A 13,438-nucleotide genomic window follows, 5' to 3' on the forward strand; every position below is an offset into this window, starting at 1 on the left:
ACCACGGTTTCAAAACTTTAATATTTAATATTCACATTTTTTCGAATTTTATAAAACTAAAAATACAAAGGATTAGTTTGAGTATAATGTAGTTAGTTCTCTAAATTTGACTGATTGATTAATTGAACTAAATTTTCATCTAATGGCTCTCAATTATCAATTTTACGTGAAATCGACTACATCTGAGTTTTCATCTTTTTATATAATTAATATTAATATAAGGAATATTCCATATAGTATTATCACACAGTGTTATTGCTTATGTTACTGTTTATTCTTCTTCTTTTTTTATCTTTTGTTATTTTTTTTTATTATCACACGGTGTTACTGTTTATTCCAGAGGTTGATTGGGTAATTACATTGGTTTAAGACAGTAAATAAAGAAATGGATTAAGAAATTGTATTTTTTATTTTTTTAAATAAGCCCTATTGATGTAAATTGGAGTTGAGCGATGAGAGAGTGGGAGAGGAGAGGAATTAATATTAATATAAGGAATATTCCATATAGTATTATCACACAGGGTTATTGCTTATGTTACTGTTTATTCTTCTTCTTTTTTTATCTTTTGTTATTTTCTTTTATTATCACACGGTGTTACTGTTTATTTCAGAGGTTGATTGGGTAATTACATTGGTTTAAGACAGTAAATAAAGAAATGGATTAAGAAATTGTATTTTTTATTTTTTTAAATAAGCCCTATTGATGTAAATTGGAGTTGAGCGATGAGAGAGTGGGAGAGGAGAGGAAACACAGGGGGGCAAAAGATCCTAGGGTCTGGAATAATAAAGAGTATCTACGATTGGAGCTTGATTCTTTCTCTGTCTTTGTCGACAATTTTCTTGAAGATATATCAAAAAGGGAACTCTTTCATATGTTCAAGTGGACAGGTAGAATTATCGACATATATTTATCGCGGAAGAACAAAAATGGACATATCTATCTATTCGCGTTTGTGCGGTACACGACTAAAGGAGGAGCTTTGAAAGCTATTGCAGATATGAATGGTATAGTGCTAAGAGGCAATAGAGTGTTTGTCAGAGAAACGAAGTACAAAAGGAAAGCGGTGAGCCAGAATAGAAGGGGCAAAGAAGTAAAGGACTATAACAGGGAGAATGATGAAGGTAGCAACCCACAGACAAGGAGTGTGAAAGTAGCAGTAGAGAAAATGGTAAGGCAGCCGGCTGATGGTACCATCAAAGATCCAAATAAAAATGGATGGACAAAGAAGGTAGAAATACCTATAGTTAATGAAAATGTTGTTTGGCTACAAAGAAGTATCGTCGGAGGTACGAAGTTGGCGATCGATTTTAATGCACTGCAGCAAAAGATTCATAATGTACTGCCAGGTGTAACACATGTGAGGGAGTTGGGAGCATATAAAGCAATGATAACGTTGGATTCTGTGCTTAGTGCTGAAGAAGCTTACACATTCAAAATGCACGACTTATTAAAGATGTTTTATATGGTATGGAGATGGGACGAAACGGAGAGAAGTGAGTCTAGAAGAGTTTGGTTGGAGTGTTTTGGAGTTCCATTACATGCATGGTCAAGAGACACCTTTCGCAGAATTGGGGAGCAATGGGGCGAGGTTGTGGAGTGCGATAAACTGACAGAATCATGTCAATCATTCAGCGTGGGCGGAGTACTGATTGATACATGTGTCTTTGATATGATTAATGAGTGGATACATGTTACAATATGTGCAAGTGAATTTGACGTCCTTGTAAGAGAAGTGGGAGGGGAGGTATATCGAGAGGAATGCTTTCGGAAGAGTGAACAGGAAACAGGGGATAGGTATATACTAGACGGAGGTCGATTGCAAAACGAAGATCTTGGTGACAATCTGAACAAGCGGCATCAACAACCGGAGGTTGCTTGGGATTAGGCGGCAATGATGTTAACGGTGGCCAATAGGTTCGTTGAAGAAGAGAAGGACAGAGTTGTAAATTCATGTGTAATTTTGAATGAATGGAATCATAGAAATTCAAATTCTCAGTATAAAAACGCTAATCCCGCGGCATTGAATGAGGCTGAGGATTCTCAGGGATCTTCTAATATTAATGGCGAGGCGGATTCGGAGGAAACAATATCTCTTGACTGTTATCTACGTAACGGAAGAAAAAGCTGTGTGTGTAATAGGTACGCTTATGGGCTGTTAGCTACAAGGCCCATTGAGGGTAGCATAGGAAACGGAGATAAGGGGACTAAGGGGGAAGAGTTGGCCCGCTGGATTAGGGCTTCCAAGGGTATCCCAAACCGGGTTGGAGCTGACCCGGTTACCCTGCTGACCCGGAATGAGACGGAGCTTCTGACGCAAGGTGGAGTCCTCGCGACACTTCCATCTTCTTCTGCAGCTGAACCTGAAGCGCGACGTAGATGGGAGGATGACCACGGCCAGCCCACTTCGGCGGGAGAGGAAGTTGCTGCCTTGTCGCCTCGTCAAGGTGAGCAGCTACAGATCGGGGATGCAGCGAGACACAAGCCTGGGACAGTGAGGGGTGCAGGGGTTGGATTGAGGCAGGGTATGGACGAGGGTTGCGGCCAACAGCTCGCGTCGGATGAGGCTACACGGGAGGCGATCGTGGCAAGGCTTGCGGAAGACAGGGGTAACGTTGGAGAAGGAGGCCGGTGGAGGCAAGAAAGGGATAAGGGAACAGGGCCGTGCCAAGAACAGCGAAACTGGGACTCGCAAGGGAGAGAGTGGGTACTTGGAGACGCAGGACATGGCAAGGGCAATGACATTATGCCGGGTCGCAAGACATCGGAGGAGGATCAGCAATTGAGAGATGATACATGGTTGGGTCCCGAGGAGGGGGGAAATCATGGTGGAGAGTGAGGCACGGGTGCATGTCAGTGAACAAGAGGATGAGCGTGTTATCTGTACTCAATCAGGAACAGAAAGGGGGGCTATCATGAATGGGGACACTGATATTCACAGTGAAAAACAAAGGCCGAGTTGGGAAGAGGAGATGGCTGAGAATAAAGAGACTTGGAAACTAGCTGTAGAGTCAGGAGCTCAATGCAATGATGAGGAGGATATTATGGCCATTTTGCAGGAGCAGAATGAAGCGATTGCTCTGAAGCGACGTCCGGCGAAACAAAAGGAAAAAGTTCGGCGAAGCAGGCCAAAATCTCGAAAGCAGGTGTGTAATAATTTTGTGAAATGCTTTTAAGTTCCTGGAATATTAGGGGGATAGGAGGTACCAGAAAAGTTGGTATGCTAAAGAAGTTTATAAGTAAGATTAGATTGGATATACTAGGGTTGATAGAAATAAAGAAAGAGCTTGTGACTAAATTTGATGTAGCTCGTATCTTGGGAAGTAACAGAGCTTGCTGGGAGTTTGTGGGTTCAATTGGGGCCTCTGGAGGGTTATTGTTAATATGGGATGAGGCGGTCTTTAAATTAAATAATTGCTATAAAGGGGATAGATGGCTGTGTGTAGAAGGGGTCGTCGTAAAAGACAATTTTCAGTGTGCTATTTGTCTAGTGTATGGACCACATGAGAGCGTGGAGAAGGCTGCTATTTGGAAAGAATTGAGTTATATCGCAGGGCTGTGTCAGGTGCCGTTCTGTTGTCTGGGAGATTTTAATGAAATTTTGCATCTAGAAGAAAGAAAAGGAGCGACTAGCTTGTTAGCGTCTGCCGAAGATGTTAGAGTATGGATAAATGACATGGAATTGATTGATCTGGCACTGAATGATCGGAAGTATACATGGTTCCGAGGGCAGTCGTGCAGTCGTATTGATAGGTGCCTAGTTTCTTTGGGGTGGCTTGATGAGTACCCGGAATCGCCACCATAAGGAAGATTGTGTGCTCAAAGGATATCGGAGTTTGGACAGAAGTGGACTGCACTGGGCTCTTTGAAAGATCACTTTGAAAGTTGGAAATTGATGCTGCAGAGAAGAGAATTGCGCAGGAGTTGGATGGTTGGGTTTTTCTCAGTTATGTGGAACATTTGGCTACGCCGAAATGAGATTATTTTTCAGAGTAAGACAACATAAGTTGGAGATTGTGTGGCTCAATCATTCTCATGTGCTACGGACTGGTGTGATCAATAACTCATGTTATTGATGGCTATGCTAAAGATGACATAGGATTATTTGATGGTTTTTCCTGTATTTCGCTCCATTTCAATATTGAGCTTCTCCTTTCAAAAAAAAAAAAAAAATCAAATCGAGCATATTAGTCAAATTGCGTAAGATTTGTACCAAGTTATTCCTTAAATATGATGTATGTAAATGGGTTGGTAAGAGTTCGGAGTTAGTAGTAATGAATATACTTGAGGTGCTTCCATATCATATTTAAAAGGACACTTATGTTTTGAGGTACTAAGATGAAGATTGAAAAATTGGAACTCAATATCATATTTATTGGTTTAGAAATTGATATTAAAATTTTAGTTTTCATTTCTAAAATTTTAATATTTTAGTACTTTCAAAAAGTGGGGACATAAGAGACTAAAATTTTTTAAGACAAAGACGAAACTTTAATAATATTTTGAAAAAGTATGAGGAGATAATGTATATTTTATATAATGTGTACAAACAAATATACAATTGAGTTAATTTAAGATTAAAACTAAATTATAGGCAACTAATTAATTTTGAATAGTTTTCAATTTGAAATTTAAATCAAATATTAGGATTATCATGGGTTTTGGAAACAAATAAACTACCTCCCTTTTTCACCTCTCTCTCAAAATACGGTTTGTCAGCATTCTATGCCTTTCTCGTGGAGTCTCGCCGGTACACTAACGCCGCGGTCACCAGCCGCCATCGGAAATCACGCCGACGCTGTTCCGACTGGCACCGTTGCCGCACAGGCCACCGCCAAGGGAGGACGTGCATATTGTGTGGGTCGAACTAACGGCACCGCAGCAACCCGGACGTCCAGCGCCTCCGTCGCAGCCGGTGTGTGCATTTTTTCCGACACCGTCCTCACCGATGCGCCTTCGCATTCTCCCATTCCTTCAAGTCTCTTCTCATCGATGATACCACCATGTTCTTCTTTTTCTTCGGATCCAAGCATGGTTAGCTTCTTTCATGATTTGAGCCCTATGCTTCACAACAGTGTCGCTTTTGTCATGACTAGTCTTTCAAAATTATGTTTCACCACAATAATAGTTTCTCCTGTTTATTCATCTTCTTCTTCTATTTTAATGGTCAATTTTGGATGGTCATTTTAGTAGGTATGCGGATGGTTATTTTATTTTTATGTAGATGATTATTTTGATTGGATTGAGTTTAGTTATACATAATTAAAATATGTTAGATGTTCAATTCATTAGGTATGCGAATGATTATTTTTATCCTTAAGTGGATGGTTATTTTTATTAAGGGTGAGTGGCGTGTGGCAAGGCAAGTAGTGACAGTGAAATGGAATAATAATTGATGAAGGTGGGGTGGCCGCCGGTTGAAAAAAAAAGAGAGTATTAGAGAATTTCAGATAGTTATTTTTTTGAAATAAATAACTGAATTTTTTAAAAATTTAAAATTTGAAATTAGAAAATTTGAAATTTGATGTGAAATAACTGAATAAGAGTTTTTAAATTTATTATTTTGTGGGTAATTTTTATTTTTAACTCATATTAGACTAAATAAACAATCTATTGTACACATTATACAAATATCTCAGCTCCCTAGCGCAGGAGTCGCTTTAATTAATTAGTTGGAGTTAGTTTAGTTACTACCGGAATACTCTAATATTTTATATCTAAAATATTTCTATTTCAATTAATTAATTTCAACTTTATTTTTTATATAAATTAAATTAAAATTTTATTTTTATTTTAATATATATCTCTCACCTTACATTAAACATAATATTGAGACTTATTTCAGTACTTATATCTCGATCTCTCTTTCAAACATTACCTTAAAGTACATGTAAAAGGCTTCAATATCTAACAAAAGTTTAAGGAGAGTAAGTGTATAATTAATGAAAAATACCTAGTGTTTGACTGTTTGGTGTATTTGTAGAGTAAGATGATGGACTAGATCATTAGTAGTGAGATTTTTATTGGATCAAAGTGGAAGATTATTCTTTCATGGTGCTGAGTGAGCGGTTATTCCACACCATTCCACGTAACGAACTTAATGGAAGGGAGGTTCTTATTTACTCCACAAGTCGGGCCGAACTCAGGTTTTTGGAGTCTGAACCTGATGTTGATTGGGTAATTAGACCCGTAAATTGGATATGGCTTTTCTTATTGGGTTAGGTCGAATCCACGGTTTAGTCTAACGAAGTCTTCTTTTCTTTAGGTTTGCAGTAGTTAGGCCAGCCATTTAAATAATTAAATGTTGATTGATTAAAAGAATATTATAATAGTATTGTTTCTTGTCCATAATGTAAGAAATCCCACTCTCACTACTCCACGAAGTAAGGTTCATATTATGGTGGAAACTCAAGTGCAGGATACTTCACGTGAAGTTGATACGGAGAATCGTTAGATAATTTAATTGATTTAACTAAATTTTTATCTAACGTCTCTCAGATATCAACTTCACATGAATTTTCACCCCCATATTATTGACATAGGCAAATAAGGTTAGTCCAAAATTCATACACACCCGATCTGCCCTAATATCCATGCTGGGTTATGTTTATTTAGTTAGATTTATCACAAGTGTCTTGATCTCGTGAACAAACTTGATTTTCGAAGCATGTCAGTAATTTCCCACTTGCAAACGATTTTCTGCACATCATTCTGGAACCATTTTTTCACTATGCGAGCAATCCCTTTGTCTAAGAAAGTAACCGTCACATGATTGTTGGAGGATCTTTTTGAAAACGGTTAACTATGACCAACCTACTATAAATATATTCTCAGCTAATTTTTGTTGATTTTGATATTAAAATTCTTTGTAACTTGTAAGAATTTTTTTTTTTTGTAATTTCACACATCTCTGAGTCTAATAAGTTAATGACTAATTTATTGTGGATCGAACTCTATTTAAAAATTTATTGTTAATTAATAAAAACAAAATTTAAATCTCTAATACTTATTTAAACAGACTAATAAACTAATTAAAAATTAACTTGTAAATATCTCTAATCACATTCTCAAAATTATTCAGAGAGGGTCTAAAAAACTTTGACTATTCTATTTTAAGTCCAACTTCCTTCCATTAGTAACCCTTTGAAATAAATATATAATTCAAAATTCTTTTATTCTAGACCATGCTTAAAAATTAAATCCTAACATTAAGAGTATTTATGTAATATGTAATATTTGTTACCTAATAAACCAACCAAATTCAAGCCCAATAATAGGATTAGGAATTTTAAGGTTGTGTTTGGAAAAGAGGCTGAGATTAATAGATAAAAATTAAAACATTGAAATTAAATTAAATCTCTATACTATGTTTAGTATAAAGTATAGAGGACTGAATTATATCTTAATATTTTGTTTATTTTAAGATAAAATAAGAATGCCTATTAAAATACTTTTGGTTATTAAATAAAATATTGTTAAAATTTCCGTTTCTGTCACTAGGAATTTTAATGCCTTGTGTTTTTTATTTTTTTGAAGATGATAAAAAAGACTGAGATTTTGTGTCCAATACAAAAATTTTAGTTCCAATCTTTAGCCATTAAACATGTTATTCAGTCAAGAATCTCAATTTTCATCTCTAAAACAAATACTACTTAAGAGTAGGATTGTTAAATGAGACAATTTGACCTGTTTAGACTCGATTCGTCTAAGACCGATTTGTTTATGGGTCATAATTTTTTTAGCATGATCCGTTTTATAATTTAAAAAATATTTTGACAAAAAATATAATTTTTAGATAAAAAATTTTAAATAAACAATGTTTCATTAGTCAATGAGTCAATTTTTAGGTCAAATAAAAAAAATATTGGCTAAAAATATATTTTTTTTAAATGCAAAAAAATGTAATGGACTACCCACTTAGTTTGCAAACTAGCTCGTTTAATTTGTCATTTTTTTTAGTTAATCAAATTTAGTCTATTTATTTCAGAATTTAAACGAATTTAATTTTAAAACATTTTTTTTTTTGGACCAAAGGGCAAAATTTATTTATTTGAAGTTATGAACAGATAAATGGATTGGCCGGATGGCCAAGACTTGGCCCATTTTGATGGTCCAACCTAAGAGAGCACGTGAAGCTCGTAGTTCCGTTTTACTAACTGTCTGGGCAGTTGGCACGGCAGCAATACTCCGTTTCTTTTCTCTTTGTAGCTCCGCAGCCACTTTTGACTCTGACCAGTGACCACCACCTATGATACACGGACACTGACACGGACACGGGACACGACACGACACGGGACACGCCGACACGCGAATTTTAAAATCTTACATGACACGGGGACACGCATACTTATAAAATATAAAGTATTTTTTGGATAAATTGTAATAATATTTTAATATTTTATTGATATTAAAATATAAATTAATTTTTTAATTATTTTTAATGTCTTATTTTAATTATATCAAGTATTTAAAATATTTTTTGTTTTAATAAATAATAATATATACTATATCTAAATTTATTTTAACAATATATATTAAGAATAAGACCGGACACGCTGACACGTGATGGTATTTAGGTGTGTCCAAGTGTGTCCGGAGAAGAATTTTTTATTTTTTATTGAGACACGGTTTGGACACAGCAGACACGCGTGTCGGACGAGTGTCGGTGAGTGTCGTGTCCGAAATGTGTCCGACACGCGGACACGGCAACTCAGCAAAGTGTCCGTGCTTCATAGACCACCACCGAAAACACACCCCAGTAATTAACGTCAAAACCTAGGGGTAACATCGTATTTTCGCACAGCGTTTGGGAACCAACGTCTCCCTTCGCGACTAGTAGTAGCGCCCCCAAATATTCAATGCACCCGCTGCCATCAACAATAATCTGCTCTGCAAGCAAGTGCATCCTCTAGATTCTAGGGTTTCCTCCTCAAATCCCTACCCACAATTTTCCCAAATTCTTCCCCAAAAATTTCTCTCCTTCCACACAATGCAGCTCCTCAACTCCGATGAACCCGCCTCCGAAACCCGCAGCCATCCCGAGAAACCCCAAGAAGAATCCAGTTCCCCCGCGACCGATTCATCGGACTCCACAACCGACGAAGGCGTGGCCCTCGACGTTTCCGGGAAGAGCCTGGAGTTTTCGGCGGCGGAGGAGGAGACCGCGGAGGACTCCGCTGCGGAGAGCTTGTACCTCTACAGGAACGTTTACAGCTTGGTTCCGAAGTGGGTGGGTGCTCTGGCGCGGTTGAAGACGCTGAAGTTCTTTGGGAACGAGGTGAACTTGTTCGCTCCGGAGTTCAGGGGAATGACGGCACTGGAGTGCTTGCAAATGAAGATTTCTTCGCCTGGGATCGGTGGGTTGCCGCTTCACAAGCTGAATGGGTTGAAGGAGCTCGAGCTCTCCAGAGGGCCACCAAGGCCTTCGGCTTTTCCATTGTTGGCCGAGATTGCTGCCCTTAAGCGATTGACTAAGCTTTCTATTTGTCATTTTTCTATCAGGTTAGTTTTTTGTTTTTCTGCTGATGGAAAAATGTGCTTGCTTTAAGCCACGTTTAGTTATGCAAATTCTAAGTTCGAATAGAGAAAACCAGCTCAGGGAGTTTTACTATTGTGGTGGGTCGATTCAGCTTGAGGCAGAGTATTTTAATCAAGTGAATCAATGAATACTTTGCTTTCTTTTACTTGGTCGTGGTTTTAGAATGGAGTGATAGTTAACTTTGGGTATTGATAGTGTCAAGGTTCATTGTTCTTAAGTGTTAAGTTTGGTGCAAATAATTTCCTTTTGTTAATATCTCCTCTGTTTTGATATGCCCTTTTCTTTTTTCTTTAAAAAACAAACTAGGTATCTACCTCCGGAAATTGGATGCTTAAAGAATCTGGAGTATCTTGACCTTTCATTCAATAAATTGAAGACATTGCCGTCAGAGATCAGTTGCTTGAATAGCTTAATAACCATGAAAGTTGCGAATAATAAGTTAGTGGAGCTACCGTCCACAATGACCTCTCTTACAAGGTTGGAGAGTTTGGACCTTTCAAATAATAGGTTGACTTCGTTAGGCTCTATTGAACTTGGTTCCATGTGTAGGCTTCAGCTCTTAAATCTTCAGGTACCTAAGCCATGATTTGTTGAATCAGGGTAGTTTTGTAACAATGCTGTTCTTTTCAATTTCAATTTTATGTGTTATTGAAGATCAGATGGTGCTTTTGCTGTTTTTTATTTGGTTAGTCATTTGATATGCTGAATCTTATCTTTGTGTATGTTGTTAATTGTTCCTCTCCTTATAATGGAATTCTGTGTGGACCTGAAAATTCTGTGTATTTGTGATAGCTGTTTTCAGTTTTATATTAAGGTCCATATATTTGATCTTGTTTGGATTTGTTACATCAGCTTTGTGGTTTATCCAAAGAAATCTGCCAATAGTAGATTCCATATTTGGCTGATTGTTTTTCCAACTGTATGATATGCAACATTTTCTCTGTTTCTATGCTTGAATTTTTGTTAATATGCATTTAATTTGGTGGAATCTGACAGTGTTTGACATGGAGGAACACCACATTGAAGGTGCCTCTGTGCATCCAAGGTATTGATTTAGTAGCTGTAGTTTGCCTGTAAAGCACATTGTAATGATTCTGGGTACACCAGCGAGCTCACGTTTGTCCATATTTTCATTCTATGTGTTTGTAGGTTGTAACTGTAAACTTAGTTATTTGTGTTTTAAAAATTTTATTTCCTATGCCTTTTGTTAATTATATAAATTGAACAAATTTGTTTTTATTTTTTATATTTCAAGTACAACAAGCTGCTCAGCGTTTTTCACATTCCTTCATGGATATGCTGTAAACTGGAAGGAAATGATGAAAGTGGGTGTAACGATGATTGTAGCAGTTCTTCTGTTGAAATGGATGTCTATGAAAGCAGTCAACAGGAAAATGATCGAACAATTTCTAATGGTGAGGCCTGAATTTCCTTCCTATTTTGCTTTTTTCTTAATTTGTGCATGCTCTCCCCTTCTGGTTTATGAATGTTTGAATTATTCCTGCATGTTGAGCTGAATTATGCTCCTGTTAAATCTTTTACAGGTGCTCATAATACCTCATCAAGCACATTAACTAGTACCTCATCTAGCAGTAGATGTTTCTCAGCCCGGAAGTCAGGTAAAAGGTGGAAGCGGCGGTTTTATTTACAGCAAAAAGCTCGTCAAGAGCGCCTGAATAACAGCAGGAAGTGGAAAGTTGTAGATCAAGATCAGTTATTGAGCAATAATATTCAAATAATTTCTGAGTCTGGAAACATTGCTGCTGCAAGCTGCAAAGAAACTGTATCAGACCATGTGAATCTGGATGATAATGGGAAAAGAATATTCTCTGAAAAAGAAGTAAATGATAATTTAAGTGGTAGTAATAAGGATGAAGTAATATTAGAAAAGCAATTTTCTAGTGACAATTGCCATACTGCTGAATGTAAAGATGAAAGAGATGCATCCTTAAATGGACCTGGTGAACAGGATGAACAATCTTTGGAGATTTTGAAGTGTTCTTCTACAAAGAGGTATTCAGATCGGCATCTTGACAATCCTAAACCATGCAAGTTTAGAAAACCAATTGTTGATGCCTCAATATTGGCGTGCAAGTACAGTAAGTTCTCAATTTGTGGCTTTGAAGACCATCTGTCGGATGGGTTTTATGATGCAGGACGTGATCGGCCATTTATGCCTCTTGAGAGTTATGAGCAGAATCAGTGCCTTGATTCTCGTGAGGTCATCCTACTAGACAGGTTATTATCATCCTCACCACCACCACCACCTTCATCATCATCATCCTTATGATCAATTTGCTTTAGTGATGATTTAAATGTTTTTTGTTCTTTCAGAAAAAGGGACGAAGAGTTGGATGCTATATTGCTCTCTGCTCAGGCACTGGTCACAAATTTGAAAAAGTTAAATGGTTTAAATACACGTGGGATGCATGCCGTAGTTGATAGCTTGCAGACAGCTTCACTGCTTGCACTCTTTGTATCGGACCATTTTGGTGGCAGCGATAGAGGTGCTATGGTAGAAAGAACACGGAAATCTGTGTCAGGTTCAAACTATAATAAGCCTTTTGTTTGTACGTGCTCAGCTGGAAGCAGCACCAGTATGACTTCTTCTAAAAAACCTGCTGTAAACACCATAGAAGATATCACTCTTTCTAGAATCTCTGAACAATGTATCGATTCTATTAAAAAAAGACGAAGTTCAATCATAGTCCCTATTGGTTCTGTGCAGTATGGTGTATGTAGACATAGAGCTCTGCTTTTGAAGGTGATTATAGTTGTATCCATGCTTAAATTTCTTGTGCATATGTTGTGCTGTAGCTTCTTTACTTTTGCCCCCTGATTGTGATTATCTGATGCAAGTTTTTTTCATATACAGTATTTATGCGATCATATGGTGCCAGCAGTGCCTTGTGAGCTTGTCAGGGGGTACTTGGACTTTTCCCCACATGCATGGAATATCATTCTGATTAAGAGGGGTGATACATGGGTCCGAATGCTGGTTGATGCTTGTCGACCCCATGACATAAGAGAAGAGAAGGATCCTGAATACTTCTGCAGGTATTTAATGTGCCTCCTCCGAGGCCCGAATTGGTGTCCTCCTTAAAAAGAAGTTTGTGTTGCTAATATCAAATATCCTCTCAATTTTGCTGATGATTCGAAATTGTCTTAATCAAAACTGATGTTGGAAATCTGGCTGTGGTTTTATGGAAAAATGTTTGTGTGATATCTTTATGAAACTTAACCTTGTATGAAACTCTACATACTTAACCTCTGCCTATAAAACTTGTTTAATTTTGTGACTTTAGTGGAAATACATACAGTCTGGTTCTTCAGAATTTGATGAGTTAACTTGGTATGTAGGTATGTACCTCTTAGTCGAGCCACGATCCCCCTTTCTTCTCGTGGAAGTCATGGTCCTGATTGTTTGTTTCCATCTCTCTCTACTTGTGATGAACTTAAGAAAAAAGCTTCCACTACTTTAGTTCCGTGCAAAATTGGGTCAGTTGAGGCTGCAGCAAAGGTATGTGATTATCCATTAATGGTCATGGGGTGCTCCACTTCCTCCTTTTATAATGTCTTGTTGTTATTTGGATATAATATAATGCAATGCTTTTTACATATATCCTGGGATGGTGCAGGTACGTACTTTGGACGTGCAGGGAAGTTCAGCAGCCGAAATTAGAAATTTTGATTATAATTGTTTGGGAGAAGTTAGAATTCTAGGTTCTTTAAAACATCCCTGCATAGTGGAAATGTATGGACACGAAATATCGTGCCAATGGACTTCCACAGCTGATGGCAAGCCTCACAATCGCATATTAAGATCTGCAATTTTTATGGAGTATGTTGATGGCGGCTCCTTGAAAGTAAAAACATTTTCTATTATATATCGGCTATTATTA

The 13,438-nt window shown here is 37.4% G+C and overlaps 2 protein-coding genes across 3 annotated transcripts in view; one reads left to right on the forward strand and one right to left on the reverse strand.

Moving 5' to 3' along the window:
* LOC107617150 overlaps positions 8,851-13,438 on the forward strand; it is a 7,523-nt gene continuing 2,935 nt past the window's right edge. Inside the window, exons 1-8 of one of the 2 annotated variants that reach the window (XR_002353869.1) lie at positions 8,851-9,499; positions 9,843-10,107; positions 10,792-10,951; positions 11,081-11,774; positions 11,871-12,300; positions 12,412-12,593; positions 12,897-13,056; positions 13,175-13,377. Coding sequence is in view for 1 of the 2 variants with exons in the window: in XM_016318931.2 (XP_016174417.1) it covers positions 8,988-9,499; positions 9,843-10,107; positions 10,792-10,951; positions 11,081-11,774; positions 11,871-12,300; positions 12,412-12,593; positions 12,897-13,056; positions 13,175-13,402 (2,631 nt within the window). In the remaining variant the exon portion in view is untranslated. Of the gene's footprint in view, positions 9,500-9,842; positions 10,108-10,791; positions 10,952-11,080; positions 11,775-11,870; positions 12,301-12,411; positions 12,594-12,896; positions 13,057-13,174; positions 13,403-13,438 lie in introns of both variants that reach the window. The other variant, XM_016318931.2, reaches the window with a different exon arrangement.
* Positions 12,658-13,438, reverse strand: part of LOC107617154 (protein argonaute 10-like) — a 25,425-nt gene continuing 24,644 nt past the window's right edge. The window contains 1 exon segment of the mRNA XM_016318934.2: positions 12,658-12,808. The gene's annotated coding sequence lies outside the window, so the exon portion shown is untranslated.

Source organism: Arachis ipaensis, chromosome B09 (genome assembly GCF_000816755.2).
Source record: "Arachis ipaensis cultivar K30076 chromosome B09, Araip1.1, whole genome shotgun sequence".
In the NCBI taxonomy this organism is placed as follows: domain Eukaryota; kingdom Viridiplantae; phylum Streptophyta; class Magnoliopsida; order Fabales; family Fabaceae; genus Arachis; species Arachis ipaensis.